Source organism: Mixophyes fleayi, chromosome 4 (genome assembly GCF_038048845.1).
Source record: "Mixophyes fleayi isolate aMixFle1 chromosome 4, aMixFle1.hap1, whole genome shotgun sequence".
NCBI classification, from domain to species: Eukaryota; Metazoa; Chordata; class Amphibia; order Anura; family Limnodynastidae; genus Mixophyes; species Mixophyes fleayi.
The window spans coordinates 316,749,383-316,767,305 of NC_134405.1; the positions used below are offsets into that span (position 1 = coordinate 316,749,383).

The following is a 17,923-nucleotide window of genomic DNA, read 5'->3' on the forward strand; positions in this document are numbered from 1 at the left end:
CAAAATGTTTTCCTTATGTCCAACATTAATTCATTGCAAACTAGATCTAACAGTAGCTTGTACAGCAATTACTAGACGGTCCATTTTGCATTAAACAGTGCAACTGTACCCCACATTGGCATCCCTACGATGTCAGCGAATTTTCCTTTTACAAATGCAGAAATCCCCCATGACATCACTTTGAACCCTGTGTGAGTGCATATGGTTCCTGGCCTCACAAACATTACACATTGTGGCTCATCATGAAAGCCCTGACCGATAGTGGGGACTCGAGCTTGCAAGTGGCTTTGTGAGTGCTTGACCGCCTTTTTAAAGTATGTGTATATTATATACAGATTCACTGTATATACAAGGTGGACAGACAGGCGGGATGCGGTAAATAAAACATGAACTAATGCAATGTTCTCATGGAGGAATTGTAGATGTAAAGTGTTTCATATAGTGTTGGGTCACCAGAACGTCTGTTATTCCCTTTATGTTGGCAGTAACCTGTACTATAAAGACAGACATACAGAAAGAGTAAATGTGTCCTTATCGTGGTTTACCAGCAGGCCTGGGTGCTGCTGCAGAGACTGCTGAGCCCCAATCCAGTTCTTAGCAGCTACATGTTCCTGTGCACAGCGCAGTGCGAACGAGGCAGCCAGGCTCTTTTCTCCTGCAATTAATGCAAGTTCAGCTGCAGTGCTCAGAGACAGCAGGTCCCCCTTCTTGGCAAGGACTTTAGCTGCGTCATACGGAGATGATGCCCCTAAGTAACTGAGAAAGCAGAGAATTTAGCATCCAGTACATTATTATTAGCACATAATATATATTCACTCCAGCATATTCTGCAGCACTTTACAAACACTAATAAAACAAGACTGGGTACCACCAACAGACAGTCACTAGCTAGAGGCACTACCTGACTTATATTCACGAGGCCCCACCTACATGCACGAGGCCCCACCTACATGCACGAGGCCCCACCTACATTCCATGAGGCCCCACCTACATTCCATGAGATACTGGTTTCTAGTGACTTGACAGACTGTATTCTCATAACTTTAGCTCAGCCCACTACATGGCTGCCTCTACTGTGTGTAGGTGACAGGTCCATATTAAGCTGTATTTATTATGGAAAATAGGAGTGTGAAATCTAAAGGAGTTACGATTTCTTGAATTTCCTCTTTGGGTTCCAAACGCAGTAATTTCTGTATCTATGTATTCAGTTATTAGTAGTACAAAACCTCCCCAGTTATAATGGTGTGTGCACAAGCCACTGACCTATCACAAACCCTTGTCCTCTTTCTAGACCCACCTAATCCTGCGGTGCCCTTACAGGTACTTACCATTTAGCAGCCATGGAGAAGTGCCCGTCCTGTTCCAGTACTGTGGCCCAGCTGGTGTACAGCTCCTGGAGAACGGGGTCATCTGGGAGCAGACGAGATTTAGCCACAACAATGGCCTCTCTGAAACGGACGAATCACAGGCAATTGGGAGATGGCAAACGTTCTATTCTAGCTATATTATATGACCATCTGTGTACGATGGGAGCACAGATACTTTGGGAGTTACTTAGTAAACCATGTAGCTTTAGACAATTCATCACTGCTGCTTCCAAAGAGAAATAAAAACAAACAAACCTATCTGAAAGACTAAGGGCTAGATTTACTTAACTGCGGGTTTGAAAAAGTGGACATGTTGCCTATAGCAACCAGATTCTAGTTATTATTTATTTAGTACATTCTACAAAATGACAGCTAGAATCTGATTGGTTATCTATAGGCAACATCTCCACTTTTTCAAACCCGTAGTTTAGTAAATCTAGTGCTTCAGATAGGTTTGTTTGTTTTTATTTCTCTTCGGAAGTCACAGTACTGAACTAGCTCATTCCACCCTTACTCTAATGTGCCCAATATGGCAGCCGGAGGAGCTGTAACTTTCTGCCAAACACTGACCTGTACAAGTGGTTGCCTCGCAGGAGCTGTACAGCCTCATACACTTTGTTAATGGACAGGAGATGAGAAGCTGCTTTCACGTACTGTTCCTGAAAACAGAGCTGTTTCGCAAAGGCTTCAACGGTCAAAACCCAGACTTTGTAACCAGCTAAAAAGAAATGGGAAATTGAACAAGAGATGATGACTTGTTGGGAGTACAACTTCTGCAAAATGGCAATTTCCATTATTATGATTATGGTCACCAATTAATAAAGCTAGCTAATTGATTGAAAGATCTTTTCACAAATCATATTTTCAATGAACGATTTATACAAAAACAAATCAAATTCAACTATATATGTACCTAAAGATTTAGCAAAATGATACGACACTGACCTCTGGTCAAACAGTTTTGGATTTTACAGAGCCTGTGTAGGGGTAAAACCTATTTAAATGAATATAAACACTATCCGTTTCAGTTACTAATCCTTTAATTAACAGCAACGCCACTGCAAAATAAATACTTCAAAATGCTATTTATACCTGTAAGTGCACGTTGTGGCTCTTAGTGATGGACTGTGAAAGCAAGTTATAGTACATTTGGCTTCATTAAAAGTAAACTGGGAATTTGTGGCTGTCTGGTTGGAGCACAGAGAGGCCGGATACATATCCAAGCTGGCTAAAAACACATGTGGCCAGATCTCATAAACATATTGGGTCTGATTCATTAAGGAAAATAAAGCAAAAAAAAAAAGAAAAAAGGGAGTAACATTTCCCCTTGGCAAAACCATGTTGCATTGGAGGGGGGAGGTAAATTCAAAATGTGAGGAGAAATTTATAGTTGGGGTAGGACATGTCCTAGATCAGGCCTGTCCAACCTGCGGGCCTCCAGATGTTGTGAGACTACAAGTCCCAGCATGCCCTTCCAGCTATCAACAGGTTGTCTACTGACAAAGCATGCTGGGGCTTGTAGTTTCCCAACACCTGAGGGGCCGCAGGTTGGACTGGCCCGTCCTAGATCAACTTCAAATGTCAGTGTAAAAATAAACTGTCAAGTATGTGTGTCCTACATGAAAAAAACAGCCAGTATTCTCCTTATGTGCAAAATAATAAACTAATTTGCACCCCTCGAATTGCAACATGGTTTTGCCAAGGTGCAATGTTACTCATTTTTTTTTCCTTTACTTTCCTTAATGAATCAGGCCCTACGTGTTCATCTGCAGACAGAAATTTCCTACAGTCCCTACAGAAAGAACCCAAACAAGTGCTTGCGAGGATCGCTGGTTGCTTTCTACCCACGCATGGTCTAGAAACAATCTAAAAAGTGTACAGCAGAATCACAATGTGTATGGGTAGACTTATAGTGGTTGCCACACATACCAGATAGTGACACACTGGGCGGGGAGAAACTTTTTGTACTTGGGAGTTAAATCTTTTTCTTATGTAGAAAAAGGACGGTGGACAAAAAAGTAGGAACAATAGAACTCCTCTTACAGGCCATACCCTTCAAAGGCATGACACTAGCTAACCAGTTTATTCCAAAGCAGAATTAGGAAACAAACAAAAAAGCAACAGAAGAGAACATCCTAAATGACCAAAGAACATAAATGAACAGGAAAGCCCTGTACTTCCCAATGAACTACACAAGAAAAGGATTATTTAGCAAGCAAAAATAGAGGATTTTTGCACTTCTTGTAAAATTAATGTCTCCAAATCCATTTGGGGGACACTGCTAACCATGGGGTATAGAGGGCGCTGTGCTTGGAGTAAGGCACAACTACACTAAAGAGTTGTCTGGCATGCTCCTCCCACTCTATGTCCCCATGCAGAGACCCATCATTTTTTTATTTTAACTAACAAAGCCCCAAGAATGGATTTTCTGATGAGTACAAAAATCCTTTTTTCTCATTTATTCCATTTGGAGGACACTACTCACTATGGGGACGTTCCAAAGCTGCCCCTTGGGGTACCCACCTCAGAACACTGCTGCTGCTCGCAAAACTTTTCAGCCAAAACTGGCGTCTTTTGAAACAAAGACACTGAACCTGTAAAATCTGGTGAAGGTGATCAGCCTGACGGACGATCGCCTTGATCCTCCTCGCCACGGTCTGTTTTAGCTGCTGGTCATCCTCTCTTGCGTGCGTCGTACAGTACAAGGAGGATATCTTTTTTACGCAAGGAGGCAGATCCGTCCACATAGATCCTCAGGACCCTAACCACATCCAACAGGCGGAGTGAGTCTTCAAGCTGAGAAGCCAAGACTTGGCCTGGCGCAGGAATAAAACTTTTGGTTGAGATAAAATTTTGACACCACTTTTGGCTGGAAATATGCCTTGATGTGCAGAACAGCTCCGTTTTTGTGAAAGACAAGAAATGGTGACTTGCATGACAGAGTAGCCAATTCAGATACTCGTCTCATTGAAGCAATGGTTAGCAAGATGGACACCTTCCACATAAGAAACTTGAGGTCAATCAAGTCCAGAGGCTCGAAAGGCGGCTTCTGAAGCACAGAAAGGATCAATATTAGATTCCATGGTGCTACCGGTGGGACACAGGGCGTTTGCACATCGAAATCCCCCCGGAGTCCTGGACTTCAGGTATAGTAGTCAGTTTTTTTAGGAAAAAGATATATAATGCAGACACCTGGACTTTGAGTGAAGCCAACCTCAACAGGGGCAATGTCAAACTGGTTTCAGTCCTTGTTGATTATGGGTGTATTGTGACACCTCTCTCTGCTCTACTACATACATACGTATCGGTCAGGTTTTGCAGCAGCCTGCGGGTCCAGCAGCATGACAGCCGGCGGCTCAGAACAGTGTAAAAATAAATAATTACATTTAAAAACAAAAAAAAAAACAAAACGTGGGATCTCCCACAAATGATATTAACCCTTGTGCTGCCATCCTAGTGCTGGTCGGAGCAAAATTGAAGAGGAAAAAAAAGCGTGGGGTCCCCTGATTTTACACCAACCAGCAATAGACAAGCCAGCCAGGGTTGTTGGCACTATAAGCAGGAGAACAGCGTGGGGTCCCCCTGCCAAAAAAACAAACCAGCCCCAGGCTGGTCAGCATGCCCTGGCACCCGGTGCCTGCTGAGTCATGTAATGCCACAAAATAAAACGTAAATAAACCACACTTCTAGTTCATACCACATCGTTATATTAAAAGAAAAAAAGAAAAAATAACAGATACAATTACCAACATTTGTGCTCTTCATCTGTACGGGATCCAATCTTGTAAGCTTTAAAATTGAAAAGGCTTGCGTCCATAATAAAACGCAATACATTCCAGGTCCTGTAACTGTCCAAAAAATTAACAAAATTGCATTCAAGGTCCTGGAGTTGTCCATAGAAATTAACCCAAAAAATATTCCACTGGTGAAGTAAAAAAAATAAATAAAAAAAATAAATATCTTTTCTTGAAGCTTGAAGAACCCCAAAAAATCCACTGGAGCCAGCTTTGCAAAAAAAAGAAACCATCACAGACAATGAAACTTCATTCGTGTATGAATAATGAAATATGAAAGATGCAATGTCAATCTATAACCTAGACTAGACCCCTTGCTGGTGTAGGAGATATGGGTGAGATCCCGCACACTGAGAAGTGCGCTGGAAGCTGACTTGGGCATCCCTGCATGGGAAACGCCCTTACTGTACATTGCCTATGTTAATCCCCACCCCGTTCACTCCCCTAAAACGTAGGCTGTAGGAAGCCTTTTTCTAAGCCAAAAAGCAGACGGTTTTGCAGTTCTGTATGATTGTATGTCCACACTGATTTTCCCAGCCATTTTTCCACCCAAATAGCTGCAAGAATGGGTCTGAGCAAGGAATCTGTTGCAACATAAATAGATTTTGAAATTCCCTTGCATTTCCTATCCATGCTGTCTTTTAAAGAGGCTCCACTCGGAATAGAAATGGTAGTGGATTTGGCAAGATGGGCAAAGGCGCCATCCACTCTTGGTGGAATCTGCAAGTTCTCAGTGTCGACCTCAGAGAAGGAGTAGTTGAACTGGAACCTTCTCAGGACTTGAAACCTCCTATCTGGTTTCTGCCAAGCTTCACCCAAGAGTTCTGATAACTGTGGGGAGGAAGGAAAATAAACAGTTTGCTCCTTTTTCCTTTTGAATAGAGAAACGTCAGTAACCATCAGTTCCACATTCTGAATATCAAGAGTCTATCTCACTGCTAAATTCAAATCCTCCACTTCTTGTCTTCTAGAGGAGTCACATCCAGTCAGGTTTTCATAGTCGGAATTCCCGAGTATAGTGATCCAGTGCTAAATAAAGTCTGTGCTCAAACCCAACTGGAAGGGAGAGGAGAGAAGTGTGTGTGTGTAGTGACAAAACACTGTGGTAAATAAGTCGGTACTCAATGTATAAAAGTAGAGAGAGTTCAGTGACAGAGTGGAAAATAAAATCAGTACTCTAAAGATAAAACAAGAGAGTACAGAGCAAGCTTTTTATCCTGCAGTGAAAACCATTCCCCACATGCAGAGGAGAGGAGCAAGTGATTTATAGATTGTTGGGATTCCACTATACAGAATCCCAACAAAAAGAGAAGGTGCTACTATCGTAGAAGGCACCTTTTCTCCCCTATATCCAGCCCCATCATGGCTGCCTTCCGTTCCACAAATGTCTCTGGTGTGGGGTTTACCCAGTCTAGCACCCACAAGACCATCCCCTGGGCTACTTGATCGTCCAACGCCATCTGGATGTTGAGTCTCGGCTCTTCTGCAGAAGCACCATGTTCTCAGTAGCCAGGGGGAGACCGCAGGCAGCCCATATCAGTCATGCTGGAAGAGACTGGGGCTTTGCTTGCCACAGCTCCCAGATGTGGTCTGATCCTGTACTGGGACAGATCCTAGGTCCCTGGCGCTGATCTCTGCAGCCGACCAGGTGACCCTTCTTCTGAAGCCAGCATCATTTTGGCAGTAAGGAAGCGCCGGTGGTGTTTGCCCAACTCTCATAAAGCGGTGTTTTCCAAGAGCATACCACTAGTTGCGAATTGTAAAAAACAGAAATAAAATAAATAATAGAACCTAACTAAAAGTGCACTACTGCTTGAGCACCGATTAAAAACGAATGGGTCTCTATACCGGGGGGCATAAAGGGAAAGGAGCAGGCCAGACAACTCTTTAGTATAGTAATGGTTTTCTCCCAGCACAGCGCCCTCTATACCACATGGTGAGTAGTATTCCCTAAATGGAATGAATGAGAAAACTGGGGAACACACAAACTGTGGAATGTCCAGTGCATTATAGATGCCAATATAACTGGTAAATGTGATGTTTTATACATAAAAGGCACCGTTTTCTACAAAGCACCATTTTACTATAAGATTTTTGTTTATTATAAGATCAATATAAATATGATCCCAGAGACTGTACATATTCATGTGTAGTTTCCAGAATATACATTCCTCTTACCTACCCATAGGAGACAAGGCTACCAGCTGGTCTGTAAGCTCTCCCCTCTCTGCGGCCAACTGCAACGTCCCCTTCAGGTCACCTTTCCACAGCATGATCTGATGCTGGAGTTCAGGGTGTCCATTCTCCAGATGTGCTTTGCCTGAGGAAAAAGAAGGAAAGGTAAATTTGACGTGATATAATAACGGAGTACAGGACATTACATGACAGTAGGCCTAGCACCACATGACATGACAGCATGTGATATTGCATTACCAGCAGCATAGCAATAGGGGGTGCTACACAACCCAACGTCCTACACTTGGACCCACAGACTGACTGGAACCTCTACTCTACATGCAAATGTTATCTTTAACCATAAAAACTTTCTGGCTTGTAACCTAAAACACAGAGGAATCCATTGCAGTGACTGCTGGAGCCCTCAGATAATAAACATGCATTAGCGCACACATCACAAGGTGTTTGGGAATGAACAACGATGCTGCAGATGATATTAGGGGTTGAAGTCGGAGCACTGCGATAAGGGGTTCAAATTTTGCATCCATGACATTTGAGCAATACAGATATTTTGCAATGCATTAACCGGCTGCATTCTCCTGAATATTAGCACACACAATTGCTACAGCAAGTTGACAGGTGGTCTATAGTCCTTACAATACAGGAAGCAAGTGAGCCCTGCGGTTGTGTCACACCATTTGCACCTATCATTCTTATATATATATTCCACTAAAGGCTAAAGTTAAGACATTGTAGGGGAAACTTTCAGATTTCTCCATCGGGGTACTCTTCTGCAAATGTTCCCACTATAATTGGCTATCAGAAAAATATTTCAACCCACCCTCTTCCTCCATGAGCCGGTGTAGAGTAGTTCGATCACTGTAGAGACCTAGATGTGCAGAGTCCTCATTCAGGGCATGCGAGTCCGCTGCTATTTCTGGAAATAGAGAACAATGAAGAGATACTGGGCAGTCTGGTACACAATAGCTACCAGGTAACTGAAGATCTAAACAAATTATGTTGACCTAAGGCCTCATTTGCAAAGAGCTATCTATGCACCCTGCAAAATGTCTTGGCTTTGAACTGGTGTGTCTGGATGGATCCCCTTCCCAGAGCACATCAAGGTATACGCCTAATCTCTGGTATCAGGAGACGCCTGGTTTACGCGAGGCGGAAAAATCTCCATAGGCGCACTGTGCCAAAGTATAAATATCACAACCAAAACCAACCTCCTACCACTTTACAACCACCCCTGATAAAATACTGGATTAGCCTCCTTTATGACTTTATCTGATCCGGAGCGCGAGGGGATTTCAGGATTATTTTTCAATACATGTGGAAGTGTTTTATTACATTGCTCGATTGAGCCTTGAAATGCATTTTCCCAACAAAGTGCAACATGGAGGTGCAGATTAGATCTTATGAAGAGTCCAAGAATAGACGTAAAGACAGCTTATCTCTGAGCCAACACAAAATTCAACTCCTTTGGAGTAGATAGCCATGATCCCTAAAAATCTGCCATCTCACTTCCGTTATCACATTCTATAGTCTTGCTTTTGCAAATTGAAATTTTGTTCTTGCATTGCTCAGCTAAACTAGACATCCCCATTATTCCGTACTTTGCCACCCTCACTTTGCTCTCCTTTCAGCCTGTGCAAACTTCTGCCTCCCCGCATCCTGCTGTCTTGCTCTATAAACCTATGCACTCTGGCAGAAATCTAAGTGCACTTGCACAGACTGAGGGGTGTGGCAGCACCAAAGCAGATTTAGCATCGCCTGTTTTGTGCATCCTCGATAACCTCCACTGACGTTTGTATTCCATCATAGAACACTACGAAAGAGAGTCCTGCCACACAGGTGAGAGGGACTTGTTAACTGAATTGGAAAAAAAAATCTATGCATTTCGTAACAGATGAAGGAGGACATGTATACCAACATATTAAAGTTATCTGAAGGTGTAAACCACCTTTTATTATGAATTGGGAGACTTGCTATGGAAATAATCATGTCTGAGACCAACTCGTCCTGCAGTGACCTATATAGAACTGCTCTGGATAGAAAGCACTCTACAGAAGGGACAATTAAACACTGGGATAATGATGATGTGTACAGAGAAGCGCTCGCACCTCCTTTGGAGCTCAAAGCCGCTGCCAGCTTCACACAGTCCCGATGCTGCTCTTCCTTGGATCGATGATCTTTGCCGGTGCTAATGGGAAGGAGAGATCGAGACTTTTTCTTCCGGCTGTGCGGGTCTGGCGGAATAAGAAAGTAGGGAAGAGTCATGTTAAACAACCACTTAACCTAAACAATAAAAGCGTAAATGTGTAAATATTCCAGGAACTTAATAGAACCACAAGATGATGGTTTTGGTATTTTTTGATGTACACATATAACTTCCCCTAAATCAAGTGAAATACAATGGGAGGAAAATGAGGACAAGAGTTTCTGGAAGTAGTTATATCCAATGTCAAAACAATGTCACTGCTGCCATGGTATGGAAACGTTTACATTGTATATGTGTGTTGATGCTAACAGATGCCTTCTCAATCTGTAATTAATTCAATTGTACCCATCACCTACTCTCCATAAAATTAGCCCTTCTGGGATGAAGTCCCTATATCTCCTCTTCCACACTGAGCTCTTCAAGACAATCACTCGGAACTGTTCAACATTCCGAAACAACATTTCAACATTTAGGAGAACTTAGGTCTGTGTCTTACAATCTGTAAGGGGCGGAGCTTAGCAGTGGAGCGCTGCAGTATGTAATGGACATATATAAACGTCCACTCAGTCTACAGCCTGTCCATTCCCAACATAAAACGTACAGACAATGGGCAGAGAAGACTAAATGTATTTCAAAATCTGCATTAAGTGATAATGATCGCCCTGCCTGAGCTTCATCATCTGCATTCTCTAAAAAGGACAGACCACTTGAACCTTACAGAGCACAATACCCTGCTAGAAAGAAAATAGGAGGCATGGATGAAAGTTAACAAACAGTAAAATGTGGAGTCACTTGAGACTTCCATAATCACCTATATCAGATCCAGAACGAAGGTCACTGCACTTTATCTATACCGCCCTTTTACTATATGTCACCAGTGTAGTGAAACTGACCTGCTTTCTCCTTGGGATGCTCCTTCCTAACCAGAATTTTCTTAATGGTTGGACTGGGACGTTTCTCAACAGCAGGCGATTGAGTCATATCTGGCACAGTGTGAGATTCTTCAGCAGCTAATATTACACAAAAAAGATGATATTTTAGTAAAAAGAAAGTGGGTATGGTATTCTATATTTGCAGCTTGCAGATGAAATCAGATTAAGTCAATTCATTTTTCCAGAGTTGTTTCAAAACAATTAGAACCTTAGACAGTGGTGTGTGACATAGGTCTCCACAGTTCCATACCATACTTTGAATTGTTATTTAGTACAGTATTTCTGTGACAGGGAGCTCTACAAATACCAAGAAAAAAAAAAATCCATGTTTCAAGATCAAATCTTTATTTGTAGGTGTGCTTTCCTGACGACAGACTACAAAAAACGCCCACTCTGGTAACATTACAAGAGAGCAAGGCTAGACAAACAGACCCCTCTCATCTGGTATCCCATAGTCACATGGAAGGGTTTTTTTACTTGGCTGATGGAGCTTTATAAAATGGGGACAGCTTTCATCTGCACCAAGAGGGAGCGTAATCTCGGGCTGTCGCCGGTCATATCATTCCATCCACCATCAAGTGCAAGCAGTTTTAAATGACAGCAAATCACAGCATTGATGGATCTATCCAATTTCATTCGGGAAGGAGAGAAAAGTGTAGTTGGACCATGACTGCATCTGACCGTGAATGTGATCATCATATTACCGGTCTGTGACATCAACATGTGCGTAACTGGATTGGCCTGTGTATGCTCAGCTTAAGAATCTAATATAAGAAGCAAACTATCCCCGCCATAAATTGCTGTATAATAGCAAAGACAAAACACATGTTGTAAAATGTGAAAAACCCTCTTTCCAGCCACCGGGAGACACTGCGACCATGGGGTACAGTAGGTGGAATTGGAGCTAGGGCACTTTAAATCTTAGCTCCTCCCCTACTATGTCCCTCCCATCCGGAGCCATCTTCAGTTTTAGTGGTGCCCTTTGGAGTAGGGTGTCTCTATTTAGGGCTCATTCGCCCTATGTTTTAATTTTCAACTTTTCATTTTTTATATGCGATCAGGGACACCTCCCAGGCAGTGAATAGCTTGTCTGTTTCCCTCTCCCCAGCCTCACATTTCAGCTGTGAAAACTGCAGAGACGGAGCACCGACAAGTAACACCTACCTGCCTCTTAGCAATGAGCAGCACAAGTGAGGTGAAATACTGAAACAAGGGAAAGCCCTAGGAGCAGATCTCCTCCATGGAGAGCACAGCATCAGTGGCAAGAGACGCGATTACAGAATGCACGGCTTACCCGAGATCTCCCCAGAAACGAGCAGATCTCTTTAGAGAGTACAACTCGGACTCAGGTAAGACGGTGCGACAGGTCACTAGTGGTTCCAGCACTTGCAGGTCACAGCCAAAACTGTAAGTAGTAACATGCTTAAAACTTTTTCCACTACTCGGAAGGACAAGGGGTTGTATCCTTCCCTGCAGGCGCATTCGGAGGGCTTTGCCTCTCGGAAGCAGCCCTTTTCTTTACAGAAGAGTTACAGCAGGCAGTATAGAAGTGTGCCTTTACCACCTGTCGCATACAGTGTATTTGCTTAAGGAATAATTTATTTGTAATCAGTGTTTGCATTAACCCTGTATAAATGCAGTATATTATTCTTTATCCGTGTTTAAAATTTCACCAACATGTTTGGGAAAGAAACTTCAAGGCTAAACGGTCCACTGAAAAGTAACTATACCTGTACCAAAATGTAATTCTAAATTATTTTGTGGACAGACAGGTAAGTGCCGCTGTAGAATATCGCCTTTGTCACTATGGATGCACAAGCTGTTCTCTCCGATAGAGTGGTGAGTAACGTTACATGCATGGAGTAGCAGAGTGTGGATGAAGGGGGACCGCGTGGTGGACATTTCCTGCGCTCGTGTGGTTTCCCTTCTGCTGTGCTCCCTCATCGGAAATCGTTTGCTCTCAAGGTAGGCTGTAACACTATACTTGTTTGTGTTTCACACTGTTCTTCCTTGCTTAGCTTGAGTAGTGTGCATGTGAGTGACCAGATTTTCTGTATTACCGAACAGCATCAGGGTTAACACATATTCTTTTTATATCCTTTTCCTTAGTTTAACTGGCAGGGTGTTACATGGCCATTACTTCTCTGGTGCAGATCTGTGTGTTTCACCACTGTGGTTGAGAAAAGGACTTCCAACACTAAAGGGTCCACTGGAAAGTCTACAGCACTATACTTGTGCCAGACGTAATTCTAAATTATTATTTTTATTATTATTATCGTTTATTTATAAGGCCCCACAAGGTTTCCGCAGCGCCGTACACAATACAAATAATGGACAGTACAGGGAATAACAGTACAATACAATAAACGAGTAGTACCAACACTTCAGAGGCTCCAGGCAAGGCAAGTGAGTGGAGGTTGGAGCAGAAGAGAAGGTAGCGAGACAGGAGGGAGGAGGTCCCTGCTCATACGAGCTTACATCCTATAGGGAGGGTAGACAGGCGACAGGCACAGAGGATGTCGGAGGAGGGGAACAAGCGCTCCCCTCTACTGAGGAGAGTGAGCATGGAGAGAGGGTTAGGTGGAAGGCTGGTAGGCAATGCGGAAGAGATGAGTTTTGAGTGCCCGTTTGAAGGAGCACAGGTTAGGTGACAAACGGATGGACCATGGGAGGTCATTCCAGTGCAGGGGGGCAGCTCGGGAGAAGTCTTGAATTCTGGAGTGGGATGAGGTGATCAGAGTGGAGGAGAGGCGACGGTCATTGGCTGAACGCAGGGGCCGGGCGGGAGTGTGGATGGAGAGGAGATTGGAAATGTAAGGGGCAGTGGAGTGGGAGAGAGCCTTGTATGTGAGGGTAAGAAGTTTAAAAAGGATTCTGTAAGGGAAGGGGAGCCAGTGTAGGGCAAGGCAGAGAGGGGAGGCAGAAGAGGAGCGGCGAGAAAGAAAGATAAGCCTCGCAGCCGCATTGAGTATAGAACGAAGGGGGGCGAGGCGAGAGCGGGGGAGGCCGGTGAGGAGAAGGTTACAGTAGTCCAGCCGGGAAATGATAAGCGCGTGGATAATATTTTTGGATGCCTTATGAGATAGGAAGGGCCGGATGCGGGCAATGTTGCGAAGTTGGAAGCGACAGGATTGGGCAAGGGATTGAATGTGGGGGCAAAAGAGAGAGAGGAGTCGAGGGTGACTCCCAGGCAGCGGAGTTGGGGGACAGATGAGATTGTGGAGTTGTTGACAGTGATGGAGAGATCCATGATCATAAATGATCTTTAGGTCAGATTGACCCGAATGCCCGATGTAGAGTGCAAGATGGAGCACTGTGACCAGCACTCTTCTGCGACTGCGGTCGTGGAACTTGCGGCCATTTGAGCTAGGTCACTGACATCCATAGCTGAATTCACTAAGCACTCAGACTAGAGATGTAGGTGTACCTTTTTCCTTCTCAAACCAAACCACACACTCCTGTTTCACAGCCGATGCCGACCATTAGTATGGTTTCCCAGGCAGAGGTGGAGCAGTCGTTAACAAAGTCTGCTAAAGGTCTGGTTAGAGGTTCTTCCTCATGGAACGTTTCCTTAGCACTCCTCAAAGGAAAACAGTCAAGCACCTTATTCCTGAAACAATACAAGCCATTGTTTCTGACTCTGATGTCTCTTCCGAGGAGGATGGTAGTTAGTTTACGAGTCTGAGGGGGAGGACACTTACTGTGTTGAGGATACCCCGAGAAACAGAGTGGTGACTTAGTCCCGGGGATTCTGCAGTCTTTAGGATTTGAGGATCCTGAGGTTACATTTTCTTCTGACTTTTCTCTATTTAAAGACAGAAGAAGCTGATGAATGGTTTTACATAGTCTCTTCAACTCTTTTTTCAGACACTTGGAAATAATAGACTTGGAGTCATAGGTCCACTTTGGTAGTAGGAATTCCGCGGTCTCACCGGGAATCCTCATGGTCAATCAATGTCCTGGAGTTCAGAGCGATCTACAGGGACAAAGGGTCCTAATCCGAAGGCCAGTGGAGATCCCGTCAAACAATGCAAGAGCGGTAGCCTACCTGAACCATCAGGGGGAACATGCAGGGGGCAGAGTGCCAGGTTCCAGTGAAATAGGCCACATTCATCCCATGGGTTAAAAATTGTGAGGCCGATTTCTCTCTGCTGAAACAGGATCCATCCGGGAGAACGGTCCCTTGACATAGGAGCGTTTGCGGAATTGGATCAGCTCTGGGGTCTGCCAGAGCTATATCTTATGGCATCATGTCTGAACTTAATAGTTCCTCAATTCTGCGCAAGGTCCAGAGAAACCAGGGCAAGTTACATGGATGCCAGGGCGATCCAACAAGTTTCACCTATTGTACCTGTTCAGCCGATTTCCAAGCTTACAGGGGTGTTAAAGATGCTAAAAAGCGAACGGGTGACCTCCATTTTAGTGGCTCTGGATTGGCCACACAGGGCATGGTACTTAGACATCCTACTGATGGCTGTAGGTCCAACTAGCCTTTTACCTCTTGCTGTCACTCTAAGTAATCTTGCTTTAACAACGTGACTACTGAAACGTTAATCCTTCAGGCCAGAGGTTTTTCCCACAAAGATGTGCAGACAAATTATTAAGGCGAAGAAACCATTAGATCAATACTGTGTAGGGAAAGGTTATTTCCGTGGTGTGAAATTAGTTTTAGTTTTTTAGTTTTCCACGCTTGTTATCAATTTTCTTACAAGAGATTTTCTCAATCCTGCTGACCTTGGGATCTCAATTAGTGCTCAGGGAGCTTACTTTGAGCCCTTAAACTCGGTTGGTCTCCGCTAGGTCACCTAGAAGGTTGTGTTTTTACTCACTAGTTCTTCGGCCCATCGTGTGTCTGTGTTGGGGGTGCTGTAATATAACCCCTCTTTTCTGTTTTTTCATTCTGACAGAGTGGTGCTTCACACAAAGCCCTCTTTTGTGCCAAGGAGGGTCTCTCGGTTTCACCTGAACCAGCAGACTGTTCCGACAATATTTCGGATTGCAAACTCTGCAAGTGGTCCGGGCTCTCAGATGCTATGTGGAACGTACAACTTTATTTTGTTAGACCAATAACCTCTTCATTCTGTAAGCGAGGTTGGTCTGCATCTAAGTAATCTACTGCTTGTTGGATAACATCCACAATCCGCTTGGCTTACATTGAGACAGCACTGTGGTTTCAGAGGAATCCTACCCTTAGTTGCTACTTCAGTAGGTCACCTCAGATAACAGCAGGGGGGGGGGGGGGGGGGGTGGGGGGGGTATGAAACAGACAAAAGTGGACAACACCATTAACATGCAATATTTGTAATTTCGTGTTTCTATACATGGTTAGTAATTGATAACTTTTACAATGAAACAAATAAGAAACACATGTCCTCGGGTATATTCCTGGCTCAGCTAATTGGTCAAATGACTAAATAATGCATTGTCTTATTTTATTTATGATATGCCCACAGCAACACACAGAATTAGAAGATATAATAAAGCATCATACAAAATAATAAACACATTTGTCTCTAGATAATAACACTAGACGGGAAACCCTGACATAACAATTTGCAAAAGCTCGCGTTAGATGCTTTAGAGCTGAAAGAAGACAGCTTGATTAACAAGTGCAGGTCAGGATTGGTCAGGCGTACCTAGGGTGTCCTTTTAATAATTCAGACATGTGAATCATTTATGGTGTACACATCAGCTGTACTTTGACAGCTTACAGACTAAAACTTTTTTCTCTAACTTATTTATACACTATTAAAGTGTCATAAGTAGCGTTTTTAGGAGGTGCAGCCGCAACCTCTATGCCCTCGGTTATCCTAAGCCCCCGTCCTGACATCAGCCTTAGAGTTCCGGATTCATGAACATCTTTCCTTTTGAATTTGTTTCTTACGTTATCTTACTATAAATTGTTCAGAAAACACGAAGGTAAAGGGTTAATCTTAACTAAATTGTTCAACTATTTTTTTAAGCAGATGACTAAGCATCTCTCCCCTAGATGGTGGAACAGGAGAAGGCCGCTGTCCAAGACCACACACAATGTGAATCACAATGTGGTTAGCAGATGGCCACAGACATAGGCCAGCAGCGGTCATCCAAACCAGAGGATATTTGGGCAGGCCTCCACGAAATCCAATCTATTTTTATTGGCTCATCTGATTGGCTGTTTTCAGGCCTCACACACAGCAATACCAGGTCGATTTTGCCACCGTTATTTGCTTGTATTAGTCTGTAAGGGAAACCCATGCCATACCTTCCCGTGGTGCGGTTTTCTCTGCCGTCATCTCAGTAAGGACTTGATCCTCTTCTTGATCAGACGTTCCATTTTGTGTCGGGAGAAGAGGGATTTCTTGTTCTCCACTCACTACTTCACCTGCCAAGTCCTGACTTGTGCTGTCAGTCTTCTTTTTTTTCTTTGTCTTGCTCTTAGGTTGCAATGAGCGTTTCTTTTCCAGGTCAAAAGCTTTCTTTCCTGGAGGCAGAGAAAATATGAAAGTGGAAACCAGGTTTATTTTTTTTCTATTATGAAATATATTACGGAGATTCAACCAGGAACAAACATCAAGACGAGAACAAACCTCTTGGGGGTCGGCTGTGTTCCTGCTTTGATATGGACCAGTTGTGCAAACAGAAGTCATCTGCCCCAGTCCACACCTGGTCTGGCTCTACCGGAGACCACTGGACACAGAGCAGTCGTCCTTTGTGCCCCTGATAGTTACTGATCGGTTCTTCTTGTAGTACATCCCAAACCTGGGGGAACAACAGATCAATAAATTCATCATCATCAGCTATTTATATAGCGTCACTAAATCCGCAGCGCTGTACAGAAAACTCCCTCGGATCAGTCCCTGTCCCATTGGAGCTTACAGTCTAAATTCCCTAGCATACACACATACACAGACAGAGAGAGACTAAGGTCAATTTAATAGCAGCCAATTAACCTACTAGAATGTTTTTGGAGTATGGGAGGAAACCAGAACACTCGGAGGAAACCCACGCAAACACAGATAGAATATACAAACTCCTGGCCATGGCCAGGAATTGAACTCATGACCCGAACGCTGTGAGGCAGCAGGCAAATAATTGTGCCCGGACATTGAGAACTCCACACAGTACTTAAGATTTACTTTTCAGTGAAATCCAATAAGATATGTCAGAACACGTAGTTCTACTTACCTGGGGTCTACCACTCTCCCTAATCTGTCAGGTACCCCAAAGGCTTTACGGTTCAGCAATGCACTACGCTATTCTGCTACTGCGTAAACTTTTCAAACAGACCGCAGTATTTTCAATGCCCTCATTTTCCATTCATTCAAATGGTAAATTCACAGGATGTTGTCAACACGGCTGTACGATAGGTTTTAAACAAGCCCATCTTAGTAGTAGCAGGGTAGGAGCCCTTTTAGACCATCTGCACTGGCACTAATAACGCACCCCAGA

At 43.7% G+C, this 17,923-nt stretch overlaps 1 protein-coding gene across 1 annotated transcript in view; it reads right to left on the reverse strand.

Moving 5' to 3' along the window:
• GEMIN5 (gem nuclear organelle associated protein 5) overlaps window positions 1-17,923 on the reverse strand; it is a 67,459-nt gene that overhangs the window by 12,677 nt on the left and 36,859 nt on the right. Inside the window, exons 16-24 of the mRNA XM_075210127.1 lie at window positions 17,062-17,233; window positions 16,737-16,955; window positions 10,454-10,570; window positions 9,463-9,588; window positions 8,178-8,273; window positions 7,344-7,481; window positions 1,938-2,085; window positions 1,329-1,448; window positions 546-756 (exon numbers count right to left, since the gene is read on the reverse strand). Of these exons, the coding sequence (XP_075066228.1) occupies window positions 546-756; window positions 1,329-1,448; window positions 1,938-2,085; window positions 7,344-7,481; window positions 8,178-8,273; window positions 9,463-9,588; window positions 10,454-10,570; window positions 16,737-16,955; window positions 17,062-17,233 (1,347 nt within the window). The remainder of the gene's footprint in view (window positions 1-545; window positions 757-1,328; window positions 1,449-1,937; window positions 2,086-7,343; window positions 7,482-8,177; window positions 8,274-9,462; window positions 9,589-10,453; window positions 10,571-16,736; window positions 16,956-17,061; window positions 17,234-17,923) is intronic.